Source organism: Melospiza georgiana, chromosome 3 (assembly GCF_028018845.1).
Source record: "Melospiza georgiana isolate bMelGeo1 chromosome 3, bMelGeo1.pri, whole genome shotgun sequence".
Lineage (NCBI taxonomy): Eukaryota > Metazoa > Chordata > Aves > Passeriformes > Passerellidae > Melospiza > Melospiza georgiana.
In genome coordinates, this window is record NC_080432.1 from 5,296,357 (window position 1) to 5,312,915 (window position 16,559).

Genomic DNA, 16,559 nt, shown 5'->3' on the forward strand with positions numbered 1-16,559 from the left:
CAAAAGCCTGCCACTACCTGCATAAAAAAGTTAAAAGAGCTATCTCTGAACACATAAAACCACACATTCAACTGTGGCCCCCTACTTCATCAAGATCTTACTGAATTCACAAGAAATAGTATCTAAAATTTCCTCTCTATCCAAAGTCAGTATTTTTGCTAGTGACAGTATATTATGGTCTTGTCCTCCATGAAAATTTAGGTCTAGTTGTAGATGTACTTTGTCAAGCCAAAGAGGGAGCAGTGGCTAATTTTTGTCATGTTTAAAGTTATTTTAATGCAAATCCCAGGTTATTAAAAGGCACAAATGCTGATTACAAGTATGTCTGAAAGAATAAACTCTGCATATGCACTCCATGAGGACTTTATGTAAGGTAACTATCTGAAAATGAGATCTGCTACTGTTTTTCCTGATTATCCAAATTAAAAGAACCTTTTCTGACCCATTTTTTGAAAGTGTATCCCTGACTAGCTATCTTCAATTTTTACAAAGATGAGAGAGCAGAAAGAAAGAACAAAGACAAAATTTAAAGTTTGAGGGGCTAAAGACCCAAATGGAATCATGCTGCCTTGGGTCAAGTACATAAACTATGGCAGCATATTACCTGTGCTGTTCTGTAGGAATGTTGTGGGTCCTTTTTCTGGTGGATTGGGAGTGGATGCATCTCCCATTTTGCAACATGCAGAGCTTAATTGTATTTTACCATTTCAACAGACACTTAAGAAGCTTAAATCTTGCTGCTACTCCTTCCTTTGCTGCACCAGATGTGTGAAGCTCTCCCCCCAAGTGCAATTTTGCACAGCAGCCAGATCATATTCTTACGGAAGAATACAGCAAGCAACATTATAGATAAAATAAACCACAGCGACCGAGACAAAATGAAAGACAGAAAACTCTGTTCCTTATGTACATAAAACATCTATTCCAGGAAATACCAGCAGCTACAGATTACAGAAAGTGCAGAAGCTGGAAAGTCCAATTATATGCTACCTAGATTTTTAAACAGTTCTTAGAAATCTGAGATGGTTTGTCATCTATTTGCTTATAAAAGCTCTTCTATTTCCACCCCACTGGCCATTTTAATATCTGAAATGGGAAACTTCAGTGCAGGATCACAGGATGACAGAATAATTTAATCCAGAAAAGTTTTGGGCCTTTCAGAGATCTCTAGTTTGACTCTGCTCATAAAAGGTCCAATTTGATCAAGTGGCTCAGCACCTCAACCAGCCAAGTTTGAGGTAACGCCAAAGATGGAGACTTCCTCATCCTCTCTGATCAACCAGTTCCAATCTTTGATCAGAATAATTTTTCTCCCATTAGGTATCAGTTCAAGTTCTGTCCTTTACCATGACATCCAAGCAGGGTCTGGCTCTATCTCCTCCTGTCATTAGTTGGAAACAGAATTGCAATTTCCCTTTTGCCTCCTCTTTTTCAGGCTGACAAGCTTTTGTCCCTCAGTCTTTCATCATATGTACCCCCTATATTTCTTGGTGACCCTCTGCTTCAGTATTTCAAAGTCCTCTTGTACTTGGCAGCACAAAATAGGCACAGATTCCAGATGTGGTCTCACAAGTGCCAGATCATGGGGAATCATTGTTTCCCTGACCTGCTGGTAACCTCTGCTGACACAGCCCAGCACGTGGCTGCCCCACACGCTGCACCCTTGCATGGGGTTACAGCATCCACATTTACTATTGCTGACCTTCGTGTCAGCCTATTTCTCCAGCCTGTCAACAAGGTCCTTGTGAATTCCAGGCTTGCTTTCCACACATTTCACTGCTCTGGATCGTGACTCAGTATTTATTTGCCATGCCATGAATTACTGCTTTTATTTAGTTTATAAGATCCAGCAGCTAATCATGTCTGAGTTGAATGCATAAAGAGAATCACAGAATTACAGAATAGTTTGGAATGAAAGGGACCTTAAAAGATCCGTGGTTCCAAACCCCTGCCATGGGCAGGGACACCTTCCACTATCCCAGGCTGCTCAGAGCCCCATGCAACCTGGCCTTGGACACTTCCAGGGATAGGGATGACTTCTCTGGGCAACCTGTGCCAGTGTCTCACCACCCTCACAGTAAAGAATTTTCTTCCTCATATCTAACCTTAATCTCATCTCTGTCAGTTTGTGCTTAAAGAAAATGCAGTACAAGGGGAGGCAACTACTCTGGTTCTGAAATGTCCTGTGCTCACTTCAGTTCCTTCCTGTTAATTTATACAGAAAATTGATGAAAGTAAAATCCCATTAACCTGCATACCTTCTATTCTTCATTGAACTTGCGTTCCTATTCTTACTCTCAGTACTAAAATCACATCCCCTGTGAAAAAATCTGCCAGAGGGTCCTATCCTAGGGATAGTCTGTCAGGTTACAAGTGCAGCTTGTAGTTACAAGTCCTACCAGAATGAGCTTTAAAACAAAAAAAATGCTGGTATTTCTCATTCCCTAGGAAACAATGTGGATCTCAATCCCTAGGAAACTATTGGATTATCTTAATGACCTTCACCTTAGCAACAGACCCTTTGACTTTCCTCATGATATCTGAACTTGAGTGTCAATATAGGTGGGAAAGTTTGGCCCTTCGTGGCTTTGCAAATGTGAACAAAAAAATGACAACATTTGACCATAGTAACTGGGTATTAGGTAATAAAATCTTGTGAAATGCTGGATTTTGGTCTGGAATTCACTGAAAGGAAGATGACAATATGGAGATAGAGACTATTGGGTCAATCAAGTGATTCTCAATTTTTTGCTTAAATGCCTGTGGTTCATTAAATCCTCTCTGACTTCAATGAAATAGTAACATTCACAAAATCCTATGTGAAAGAAATCAGATACTATGGACAACATAGCCCAGGAACCAGCAAACTGACCTCTTTACTTCTGAGGAGAAAAACTGCACTAGTCTTGGCTAATCCTCTGGTCAGATGGAAAAACAAAAAAAAAAAAAAAGCCAAACTAAAATTAAAAGCAGAAAAAGAAGAATTAAATATACAAAAGGAGAGACACAATAAATCCCTGTTTTGCCAAGGTTCCAGCAGTAGCAAGGTATGATCCGTATAACTACAAAACTAGCTTATGATAATTATTTTCTTCAACAGCCATACAGCACCCAGTGATCTGTGGCTCAAGTACTTCTTTAACCAAATGGCACATCTTTGTATTCAATAACCCTCTATGGATTACTCCCCCCTTTAAGTGGTGCAATTCAATAGATCTGAGCTCATTTTGGCTATATTTAGTTGGAGTCCAGCCTGAAAACTACTTCCAATGCTCCTCTGTACTGTCTGTGTGCTGCAGACTGGCTGGAGAGGCTCTGATGACACACAGTTTGCTCAGTCTGCTGTAAGAGGGCAAATTCCAATAAGAAAGAAAAGGATTCTCAGTCATTTTCTGGGAGGTATTTGAAGGGTAAATCCATGGGCATGATTCAAAGCAGGTTTTACTTCCTGGCTGGAGTTTAATACTGGGAAAGACAGTGCTAATCCCTCAGTGGATATACAGGGTAAGGAAAGGGAAAAGGGCTTCTCTGCTCTACCTGTGATGTCTAGAAATAGCAGACAAATGAACCTTCACATAAATGAGCCTGGCACAGCCTTAGGCCAAGGGTCTTGCATCAGCCTCCTATGGATGAAGCAGAAAAACTCCTTTCCTTTATATTGGCTTGTGAGTGTTCTCTCTCCTCTGTTACTCCTCAGACTCTTCTGCAGCAGATGAAACAGAAGAACACCCTCAATTCCCTCTATTTCATGCCATAGAGAGCCATCCTCTATTGTATTCGTTTGTTAGAAGGTATTATTTTCTTCCATAGAAAGATTTTTGTAATTGAAACTTTAAATGGAAGGAAAGAGAAATTCAGGGATGTGCTGAAGCTTGGTCACATGGTGGCTGACAACCCAAGGTGCTCCTGCCTATGGAGTTTTCCAGATGGGAGTGAGAGGAGCAAGTGTTTGTGAAGATTTCTGCCAAAAATACAGGGTCTCTGTGATGACATTTTAGTCTCACTCTTCACAACAGTGTAAGAAAATCTCTTCCTTACAACAAATAAAAAGTAGGAATCTTACAGAATAATACTGTGTTTGAAATTCATATATAATTTTAACTTGTGTTACAACTCTATGGATTTTTGAGTTTTGTGAATCCTGTGCAAAGTAGTCTCAAAAATGGTTTTATGCAAGTGATGAGTTCCTTCTGAAAAACTTGAGAGGACAGAACTGTTCTCAGTGTAGACCTAGTTAACATCTTACCATAAGAAATAAACAGTTGTTGTTTCCTCTTCATTTAGAAAGGACCTCAATATTAGGCTTAGTGGAACTTAAAAGACAGCAATTTGCTACATAAAGGTTCAAAGATTGGAAAAAATAACTTCCATCTTAAAGTATCAGAGTTACAGCCTGTCCTGTAGACAAGATTTGCATTATTGCACCTCTAAACACCCTCAAAAATACAAATGGCTATTAGCACAAATGTAATTACTTTAAATTACAACAAGAGTTTCAATAACCTCCTACCAATGGGACCTTTGTCAGACTTCAGCATCAATCCTTGCTCCCAATTCTCCAAAGTTTACATAAAAAATAACTCTGTTGTGAGTACCAATACAGGGTGATTAGCAGAGCTAAGCAACATGTTAAACATGTTAAAATATACTCAGAAGAAGAATGCTTTGTTAGTCTTGTATTTGGCTCCTAATCAAACGCTCCATGGAAATACTGTTTATAAGCATGTGTGTCTACATTTAATCACAGATATAAATAATATATATATAAAGTTTCCTTCCAAAATTTGAGACACAGTCATTTGGGTGTCAAAACTACAACAGCCCCGAATCTTCCTCTTCCTCAGAGAAAGTAAACAGTGGCAAAAAAATACTCAAAGAACTAAAACACAGAAAAGCAAATAACACCTTGTCCTCCCAACAAAGCTGCCTAGATTTGCAGTATGAGCAAGATTCACTGAAATGCTCTAAAACCCCCAGACTGAAGATCCAAACAACCAGGCTATGTAACCATAGCAAGCAACCCCAATGTGAGAAAAAGCCAATAATGTTAGATTTAGCAGTGGAAAAAGTTGATTGATACTGACTGTGACAAGAAATCTTTTCCACTCAGGGGCTTTTTCCCATTCCAAAGAGAATGACACAAGATTTACAGCCATATAGATAATAATGAAAAACTGTTCCTGTTTATTTTCTGTTTACTTTTAACCAATTCAATCACTGCCCAAGAGAAACAGTGCTTTCCCACTATCCCAAGCATTCCCAAGCAATGCGTAATCAGAGAAACCATTAACACCACCAGACTTATTTTTATACCAAATAATGCTTACAGACACTTTGATGACAAAACAGCAAATTTAGAGTTGAGTTGCTACCAGTTGTGCTTTGCACTCATCTGGAAACACTGGGTGGACTGATGCAGTGGAATTAATTCCTTCTATATTTGCGTTCCTAACTTCCATTTTGCAGTATTGAAAAAAACCCCCATTGCCCAGAGAATAAAGGATTTTTTGTTGATTGATGTTTCACCTAAGTTCTTTTTAATCTTGGCATCTGTGTAAATGAAAAGCAGTAGACAGTACATAGGGAGCTGGTGTGACCCTAAAGTCTATTTTATATCATTATTTACATAATTTTTGTATCAAGGTTCCACAACACACACAGATCTTGAGTCTCCAAAGAGAATCATCCTGGAAATACTTTTCTTAACATCTGATGAAGTACACTTAAATGTAAGTTAGATGTTTCTAGGAATAAAAATTGGAAAAAATAAAATTATTTTTACCTCTGATCTAAGAAATTAACTTCCCCCTGAATTGTTTTCCTCTCATTTCTGAGTACAGAAGCCAGCCTAAGTTTCTGGGATGTTTAAACTTTTAGGCAGGTACCACTAAGTGAAATTCAGCCCAACTTGTGGAAGTGATGAACGGAGCTCTCAAAACAGCTTAAGGAAGTGGGAAAACTAGATTCTGGTCTTGCTTTCCTCACTGTACCAGGACTCTCATGTCCTTGGACAGGAACTTTGAGTATGTTATTTAGCCACTATAAATCCTTTTCTACTCTTACTTGGCCGGGACTCACAGGTGAGGATGATACTGGTGTGCATTTAAGACTGCAATTATTTAGTCCATAAAAAATGTAAGATTTTTTTAAGGGATTCAATGTTTTAAGGGATTCAATGTTATGGCTTGTCCTTCTATCCTGCCACTTGCATCTCTTTGCCCATTTTTGACAATGTTTGGTAAAGAAGAGCACAGAAACCCTGCAAGGATTAGACTATCAAATCTTACCCAAGGATGCATTATTTCTTAAGGTGTAGCTGTTAAAATCAAAGGTTTAAGGTCAATAAACTGTGATTCTAAAAAGCAATAATTTATTTGATTTGGGCACAATATTGTGAGATAACAGAAGCCAGCACTCAACTAAATCCAAAGATTCTGTCCCAAAATATAGATTCTGTCAACATGAATCTGATTTCAGCAAGGAAATCAAAAATAATTCTTTGAAAATAAAAATAGATATATTATCAAAAATTGGAGAGCTAAAGAGACATGCACTGAAAATTGATGCTTAGTAAAAGAAAACTTCTTAGTTTGTCTTCCAGCATGCAGTTTCTATTAAGTGTGTGCTGTCTCTACTTTCCATATGGGCTTTAAATCAGATACTCCTTAAAGACTAATGACCTGCCCTCCCACACTGGCATAATTTTGGCCAGTGAAATGAGCATAGTGGTAGTAAAACGTTTCAGAGCTCTTCCTAAATCACTTCCTGATTATTTTCTCTGTACATCTTTTCCAAATTTGTATGATGAATTTGAGAACTTCAACACGATCTTTACGATCCACCCTGAAAAGAAGAGCTCACAGTTGTTCACTTTTTTCTGATTTATGCGTTTATGACCTCCAATTTTCACTCTCTCAATTAAAAGACCCCAAGTCCATGCCCTGTGTCCCAGGGCAATCACCACAGAGCAACCTCTGTCCATGCTAATGCTCTCCTAAGAGAGGGGTCACACCCAAACCATGTGGTGGGGAGAGCACCTGGACTCTGTTGCCTCCCAGGAGTTTACAGTCATAGAATGTTTTGGGTTGGAAGGGATCTTTAAAGGCCACCTAGTCCCTCTGCCCTGTAGAGAAAAGGGATCTTTTCCAGCAGGTCAGATTGCTCAGAACCCCTTCCAACCTCACACTGAATGATTCTGGGCAAATTGTGCCAGTGCCTCACATCCTCATCGTATAAAGCTTCTTCTTTATGTCTAAACTCTATCAACCCTCCTTTACTTTAAAGCCATTCCCCCTTGTCCCAGCACTTCCCAAGTCCCTCTCCAGCTCTCCTGAAGCCCCTTCAGGCTCTGGAAGGAGCTTTAAGGTCTCCCTGGAGCCTTCTGCAGGCTGGACATCCCCAGCTCTCCCAGCCTGGCTCCATAGGAAAGGTGCTCCAGCCCTCTGAACATCTTCATGGTCTCCTCTGGACCTGCTCCAACAGCTCCTTGTTTTCCTGTGTTGAGGGCCCCAGAGTTGGACATTGTTTGGGACAACATGTCCTGGCTCAGGTCAAAGTGTGATCACTCAAAAGCTGATGATGATACTCCAGCAGGAAGGAATTTTCTTGGTCACTGTGTAGTTGAATAACTTATTGTAAGTCCAACCTATTTCTAAGACTGAAACAGTGAACTCCCAGAGCACAATTCCTTGTACCTCAAGATGCAGTTTGGTGTGTTCAAATACAAATTAAGTCTGTCTCAAAAAAGACAAAATTAAACAGGAGTAATTAAAAATGTAAAAAACTATGTATTCTACCTACATTTTAATGTGATCTACCAACTTTTGCACAGAGTCCATTGCATTGCTGTGAGCTTTAGAGATTTCTTACCAAGACAAGAATACTGGTGAGCAGCACTAAAAAAATGACATCCACAATGAATCTCCTAGAATAAAATTAGGTAGCTGTAGTTTTTAAATATCACTTCAGAAACTGAATTTATATTTAAATATCAATTCAGCAATTCATAGGACAGTAGACCTTAAATCATAGAATCATAGAAACATAGAATCATCGGATAATCTGTGTTGGAAGGAACCTTAAAGATCATCTGGCTCCACCCCCCCTGCAAAAGAATCAGAAAGTGGAATTTAACTTAGATTTATTACCATTTTGCTGGCTTCAAGACCGCTTTAAGGTAGTCTGTTCTTGTAGGGTAGTTATCTTCCCTGTTTACTCAAACTTGCAATGTCCAGTGAAGCATTATGGTAGCTACTGCAACTGAATTATTGCCATATTACAAGTGAGTGTTGGAAATGTATCCTTAAACTAGCAGTAGAGTGACAGATGAATGGTGTTTCTCCTAATCCTATGGGAACACAAGTGAAACAGAGCACTCACAGCATGATGCTCTATGAATTCTTTTGTGTGTCAGCCCAGATTTCTGATGGGAAGTCTTTTTCTTGGGGGGGGAGAGAGCATTAAAGCTACAAAACAAATTATAAAAAATGGGCATTTACAGAATGAGAGAGATGTCAGCTTTGCAGTGATGTTGAAGTTTTTAATTAGCTACACTTGATCTAATGACATGACATGGAGAATGTGATAGTGGTTCGCACAGAAAGAAAGCAGCAGAACTGAAGTTACCATTCACAAAATCACAGCCAAACCTGCAGTTGGTTTAACTATGGTGAGGAACCTGAGAGGTTCAGAGGAGCAACATAAGGACACAACCACCTAAAACTCCAAGTCTCAAACTGCAAAATAAGGAAAAAGTCAAAGATTCCAAATCAACAGGGACATTTTTGCCCCACCAATTAAGCCACATACCACAGGAATACCACCTCTCCTCTCTAAATGATTCTCAAGAGACAGAGGAAAGCCAAATAGCCATCCTCTTGCAAGGTGTCAGTTACTGTGGATTCTGCCATAGAACAGGCAAAGGAAGGGAAGTTGAATTCCCGAGCACCACCAGCTCTGGCTATTCCACAGCCCAAACTGTGCAATGAAAAAGGGGTGTGGATAGATTGCCCTCACACGTGTTATTCTCAAGAGACTGGCACACACTATGCAGACCAGTTCTGTGATCCATCTCTCCTACACATGCACAGTTCAGTTACATCCAGGAATGAGAATCACTTTTTCCATCTATAAATGCTCTTACTCTGAGGAGCAGATGTCACTGGTGCTTTACTGCTGTCTCAGGAGAGCAGGATAGGAACTGTTATGAAGTGAGACAGAGGTGCTATTCCAGTTTTTATTTTGTTTTGATTTTGCCAATACAGTTGGCTGGTTTGCCTCCACTTAATGCTAATATTGCAGTTTTTATAAAAACGTCATCTTATCACAATGTATTAATAAAATAATCTGTGTTATGACAAAGTAGTGTGAAATCTATTCTTAATTTCTGCCTGTAGAAAGAGTATTTTAAGAGTATTCCAACTTGGATCAATGTCCCTCTGCACATTGCTGGTATTACTGTTCCAGAGACATTCCCTTTGCTTCAAGTTAAAATCATAGGATACATCAGTAAATTCTATACACAACCCTAGATAAGTGTCCTTTGCTTTTAATATGGCAGTGCTGGTGGCTGTATTTCAGTCAAAGAAGTGTAGAATTTTTTGTTCTCCTTTGGTAATGTCCCAAAGTGGCTCAGAGCTTTCCTGACTCCTCTGTGGTGTAGATATGGAATGGACCCCACAGCACTGCAGGCAACTAATTCCTTAAAAAACATGAAGGCTTAGCTCTAGTTTTATGAAATGCTTTAGAAAGAATGAGTATAAAAAATATTTGCATTTTGTATCATAACTGAAACCATACTGCTAAACAATCATATCCTGTTTAGCCCATAATGACATCAGAAATACATGTTTATCATCCATTCTGGACAGCTTAGCATGATTTTGGCCCAAGGCAAAGTGGAACTAAAATCATTTACGGTTGTCCAAACTAAGATAACCACACATTTCTAAGGTAACTGATACCTAAAAGGAACATTGCCCTTAGATTGAAGTTCATGATTTAAGTACACTAATTCCTAAAAAAACACTGTTAAATTGTCTATTGGATTTCCTCCAGAATTTAGTGTGGATTAACAATCTACGGAAGAAAGAAAATGTGATACAGGAGATTAGCCCATCCACTAACAACTCTTCCTTTAGGAATGGATCACATTTTCTACTATCTTTGCTTCCTTTCCACTCACCTCAAAGTGACAAGAAAATCCCAAACAAAACAAAGCCAAAAATACATTAAACATTTTGAGTAGCATGTTTCAAACAGTCTTTCATGTTTTGTCATTAGATTTAGAGACTAATAAGAAAGGAAGTAGATAGTACTGGCTTCATACCTGTATATAATTCCTTAATGTATTCTAAAATAAGACCTCGATTTTATTTTTTTTAACATAGAAACAGGTCAAGAGTTCACAAAATGTAATGAAGTCAAATAAAAGAGAGAATAATTACTTTTTGAATTTAATGCACACACACACACTACAGTTCATGGATTACAGTCTAGTGACAAAATCCAAAACATATAGTCAGATCAAGGGAAAATATTTGATAACAGACACATTCCCTGACAAACATAGATTCAGATTTGCCATTGTCTACAACAGAGAACTTCATACTTTGATCAATTTGCGAAGTTCTTTAGACCTGAAACATACTATACCGTAAGAACAGAAGATAGTGCAAAGTTAAGCACATAACCAATTCATTCAGAAGAATGCTGTTATCTATTTCTGGGTGTACAAGCTCAAAGGATTTGCCTGCCTTTATGTAAAACACAACATTTTGCATAAATAAATATGAGGCTGAAGAAGAGAAACCACCAGTTTCCAAAATACAAACAGTGGTTGGATACAACTGTTCAATGACACAAATTCTCAGTTGGGTGAAATGGGACTTGTTCCTAACCAAATTCTTAGAGAGAAGTGGTTCTTCATTAGGTTTTGATTTCTTCCCACTGCAGGGCAGAAAGGAGCAGAAAGCAGATTGGAAATGCCAGAGTTCTGAAAAGAGGCTCCATTAAGAAGAAAGAAAGTAGAATTACAACTAGCACGGGATAAAAATTCCATTATTTCTTATAATCTTCTATGAAATCCCCAAAGGGAAATGAAGCCCTAATAGCCAAATATTAAATATAAAAAAAATTACCAAACACATGAGCCACCTCAGCATTGAAAGGGGACTCAAACCAAAGCCCCCAGCTTCCAGTACTGAAAGGGTATAGAAATCACTCTACAAATATCAAATTTCCAACAGTCCTGTCCACTATGTTGATGTCTGAAAATGGATGGAAATTGGTTCAAATATTCTCTGGAATTGTGAGTATGCTCACAGCACAATTTTGCCCTTGATATCCAGTTGCCTACAGAAAACATCAGGAAGAATTGAGCAACTGAGCATGAAGAAGGATGAAGGACTCTTCTCTGCATTCACTGGAACAGATTACCAAAAAAACAGGGTAGTCCTGCCCATCCACAGAAAATTAGTCAAAACCACAGACTTCCATGCTGACACAGCTACACTGCTTCTCAATCCCACCTAGCTTTATGGAGGTCATGTAGCAGGCATTTTTTAATGCAAACAGAATTTTTCTTAACTACATAGTATAGAAAATAGGACTCAAAAGGATGGAGAGAAGAGTTTATACTCAAGCATGTTTGCACATAATATTTTAACTTAATCTGTACGCTGTATTATATGAAAATTCTCAGATGCTATTGAAACCACTTGATAAGAAGATAAATAATGAGAAAGGAAAATACTGTTGCGAAAAATGTGCATGGAATATTTATAAATAGAATTTGCTTTCTACAGGAAGGAAATACAAGTACACAGCAGACAGAAAGATCCATAACTACCCTTCTGTAATCTTCCTTCTCAGCATGTGTGCTTGGATATGAAGGAACATTTGAAGGAATAAGAAAAATATGGAAATAGGATTTCTTTAGACCATCTGGGCAAAAGAAAAAACATGTAACAATGATTTAATGTGTAGCATAAAAAAGGCATCAGAGCAGCATGATGTATTAAATGTTTCACAGTTTCTCTGCTGGGTATCAGTAAAAGGAAAGAATTACCTCCATGCGCTCCTGCTTGACATCATCAATCTCATCATCCTCAAACATGGCCAAGAGCTCTCCAGTCTGGTCAATGGAGTTGAGGAAGTCCTGGGCCAGCTTCTGCCGCTTGTTGGTGTTATTGCTGCTGAATTTGTCTTCACAAAGACAAGCAAAGAGCAACAAACTTAACCTATTTGGCTTTTCCAAACACCACTCAGAGTGACAAGATTTAGAACCAGCACTGAGCAGAAAAGGCCTGCTCTTTATTGTGCCCCTCACACAGGGGCTGTGCTACCTGAACAAGGTGATGTCACTGCTCTGCTCCAGTAAGAGCAAAACATCATCTTTAGTATTTTTTAGTATAACCATGTAGTTTTTCATAATCTAGAGAAAACTGATCTGCTGCCCATATATCATTACTTCTCACCAAAGAATCCACAGTGGACACAGCTCAAGAGGAAACAACCCCTCTTTGGTAGAAAGAACTTGAGTCACAGAGCAGAATATATTGAGGAAATGTTCTTCCCTGAACACACGCAGAACACCCGCATTGTCTACAGCCTCAAGGAAACTCTAACACGACCACTAACATGCAATTCTAGAGGTGATGGACCATTCCTCTGCAGCAAAACCTCGAAGAATGCTGGCAAGATGATCTCTGTTGTTCTAAACAGCAGAGCACCTATAGGCATTAAATTCACAAAAGAAAATTAATGGCTTTAATTATCAAAGCCTACTAGAAAAGGCATTCTTTAATTCCAGGATAAACTGCATTTAGGAAGCTTTTCATGAACATCTAAAAGGCTAAAGGGAATTGTTTATTTGCTTTAAGTAGTGACACAAGCTGAAGTATTAAAACCCCAAAGCTACCAGGTAAGAAGCTGTACTGCCACACTGCTTGCACACACGAAATATGAAAATAAAATGCCACAGGCAAATTAAATCTCAGATGAGCTGACAAAAACTTCATCACTGCTTGATGAAGTCAAAGCAAGAAGTACAATGTTTACCCAGCATCAATGTGGATGCTCAGAGGAACCAAACACAGGGAAGTCATTGTATGGGAAAAAATAATAAAAGGCTCTGAGAAAGAAAGTTTAATACAGAAAGTTGTGTGTGGACATTGCTAAATGTTATAACAGTATGGTAAGGTTTAGATTTGCCATGATAAGTTTTAACTTAACTTTTTACAACGGAAATGTTAGTTCTAATATCAATATAAATCAACAAAACTTTAAAGCAGGAAACTATATGGCATAAATTAATACATTTTTAATTCAAAGTGCTTTTCCTTTAAATGCATTGGTAATAAAAACTGTGACTTCTTCATGGAATGCAGAAACAAAAGTGTTTCCCATTATTTAAACTAGAGATTTAAAGTATAAAATGTTAAACCACATTGAAAAAACCACACACATCATATATTAGTGTTCAGTAACTTCAGATTATAAGGGTTTTTTTTTTTTAAAGAATGTCAAAAATAGCAACATCAAAATCTTTTGATAATAATTTAACAAATGTCCATTCAATTGCAGGTGGTGCATTTAAAATACAGATGCTGAAATCAATAAGCTCTTTAATCAGGACCAGTTTCTTACTTCAACAGAGCTCTGACATTAAAGTTGTACTGTTCATCTGGATGGTAGATGCAAATGCTCATATATCTCAAATGGAAAAGCAGAGATTTTCAGCAAAATTCGTCTAAAGAGATTATTTTTGTGTCTCTATCAAGCGACATTAATACTATGCATTGAGCTGTTCAGTACTCTTACAAGACATCAAGCCTCTCCCAAATTAAATAATTTCTTTTTTTCTACCTTCGAGGATGTCATCTTCTTCTATTCCTTTGACAATTTTAGATTTGTAGTCTCGAAAAAACATGTATTTGAGTAGCCTTCGAAGCTTCTTCTATGAGAAAAAAATACATTTATATTAATGACTATTACATAGTTATTTCTTATTTAATAAACTTTGTAACACGCAAACATACAAATGTGTAGCACATTACTCAGTAAATATAGCTTTTAAAATATTTTTCATATTAAATTCTCCAGAAAATCCATACATAGAAAGTACTTCAGGACAGTAGCAAATCCATATTAAGTATTAATTGTTTGAGCTCCTTGGTACTTTGCTGTGAGACAGAAATGAGTTTGACTTTCAGAAAGGAGAAATTCAGATATCGGGCTTCTTTGTGGAACTCCAAAGTGTTTGTTTACTTTGAAAACTCGAGGCTAGAAATGCACATTTCCATGAACTTTGACTCCATATCAATTGCTATTTTCAGAACAGCCTTACAGCTTTTATCAGATAAAGAAACTACAATTTATTTTCATGTTTTAGTGGGGTTTAATTTTGAATGGTTCTGTTCATTAGGTTTCACCTGTCAAATGAGGAAAGAAAAAAAAAGAGAAAAGGGTGAGAAAAAAAGGGAAACTAAGGAAGAAAAGAACATAAAGGAAGAATAAATAATGTAATTAAAAATAGTTGACAATTTTTTAAAATAAATATTAAATGTGAGGAGAGAAAATTATTTTCTTCCCTTGTTGACCGACTCTACTTACTATCCAGAGAAAGCAAGGTCATACCTAAATTTGGAGATTTTAGTGGGATAAAACACAGAAAAAATATTATAAAATAAAATAAAGAGGATTTATAGACAGTCTGAAAACAAAACTATAATGATTACATTGTCAAACATCACATTGACACCCTTCATAAGCAGAGAAAAATCAAAATTATTGATTTTTATTAAAGGAACATAAATTATGGGGATTAATATTTATATCTTATTAAGAAATTGTTTTGAGCTTTTAGGCATATAATCTACCCTAAAGCTTTAGGAAAAAAAAAATCAATTGATAATTGAAGCTATAGGAAAAAAACAATTTTTATTTCAGATATTACTGAGTGATTATAATATGCTCAATCACATATAATTGCAGAGCAGCTATACTTTTAAAATAAAGGTATTCATGATGATGGATTCCTTTACAAAAGTTAAGAAAGCACTTGAAAACACAAAAGCAGCTGACTACATAAAATAAGAAATTTCTGTCTAATTACTGTACCTTATCTTTGCGCATTAAGAACAGGAGATCTTCAGCAGAGATGACTCGAGCTCCTCTCATCTGAGAAACTTCAGCTGCTTGCTGCAACTAAAATAAATGAATAAATTAGATGGCCTTTTCAGTGTTAAAAACTTTATTCACTGGGGTTCGTTTTAAATAAATTCAGATAATATTTTGCATGGTTGTCCATAGCAAAATACAAGCTGTGCACTAAAACACAAGCTGGGACTCTCAAAGGTGTCACTCACTCGAGTCTTGCTTGCCAAAAAGTGAATAACAATTTTATGAAAAGTCTTCCAGGCTTCTTTGACAAAATCTCAAGAAAAAGCTTTTTTGTTTATATTTAAAATGATTGCTTTTAAAAAGTCCTGCTGCCATTTTTTTTTCTTCTCTTAGCACAGAAAATGAACATATAATTCTCTCAGGCAATGTAAAAATGCCAAATTCTTGCCATAGCACTTTATCTGCAACTGTGGAAAGGCAGCTGATCGCTCTCCCAATTTTTTAGAATAACAAATATTAATTTTAAACAGCTTACCTAAGTATTTTTTGAAAGAAACTCTACCTCTACTTGACTTAGCATTAGTACAAAGCAGACTCACATGAAGAACTTTTTTAGAAATGCTCTTATTTCATTTGGGAGAAAGAAAATGAATTGATAGGCAACATCGACTCCGTTAATGAAGGAATTGAAAAACCTTATTGAAAAGAACAGGCCATTCAGCTGTGAATGTAATAAAGATGGGACTGAGCGAGGAATGACACAAAAACTGATAAGAGGGGGCCACAGGAGTGTGAAGCAATGGACTGCCCTCACATCTATTGTGACAGAGCCTACAAAGGCCCTGAACACCTCAAATTGTGGTGTGAAGAGCAAAAAACTTCTTTGTAAAGGACTAAGTACATCAGCTTTCAGTAGGTGCAGGAAATTGGGGTTTTTACACAAAACCAGAACAGGGTTAGAAACCTGGTAACCTGGGTTATCTGCACAGCTGATGCTTATCACTAAGGAGGTTCAACCCAAACACGCAAGAAGAGTCAGTGGGATTTGTTCCTTTCACCTCATGAGCCTTTGCTTCTGACTTGTGACGTGAAAGGAGCAAATCCCATTATCATCACGGAATCACAGAATGGGCTGGAAAGAATCTTTAAAGGTCATCTAGTCCAACCCCCAGGAACAAGCAGGGACCTTCAGCTAGACCAAGCTGCTCAGAGCCCCATCCAGTCTGACCTTGAATTTTTTCAGGGATGGGGAATCCACTACCTCTGTGGACAAGCAATTTCAGCACAAAACATAATGCTGTAGACTGAGATAGAAGGGATGCTTCAGACTTTATCCTCTGAATTAAAAAACATAATTCAAAAAGCAAGATTTAATTGTAAGTTTTTTTGCCCTTAGCCTTGTTAACTCTCTGATGGAAAACTGACAGTGACCACAG

The 16,559-nt window shown here is 37.5% G+C and overlaps 1 protein-coding gene across 4 annotated transcripts in view; it reads right to left on the bottom strand.

The window, feature by feature from the left end:
- SUPT3H (SPT3 homolog, SAGA and STAGA complex component) overlaps positions 1-16,559 on the bottom strand; it is a 253,811-nt gene that overhangs the window by 68,864 nt on the left and 168,388 nt on the right. For all 4 annotated transcript variants that reach the window (XM_058021197.1, XM_058021199.1, XM_058021200.1 and 1 more), the window contains 3 exons: positions 15,121-15,207; positions 13,867-13,957; positions 12,068-12,204 (listed from right to left, as the gene is read on the bottom strand). In XM_058021197.1, coding sequence (XP_057877180.1) covers positions 12,068-12,204; positions 13,867-13,957; positions 15,121-15,207 — 315 coding nt within the window. The remainder of the gene's footprint in view (positions 1-12,067; positions 12,205-13,866; positions 13,958-15,120; positions 15,208-16,559) is intronic.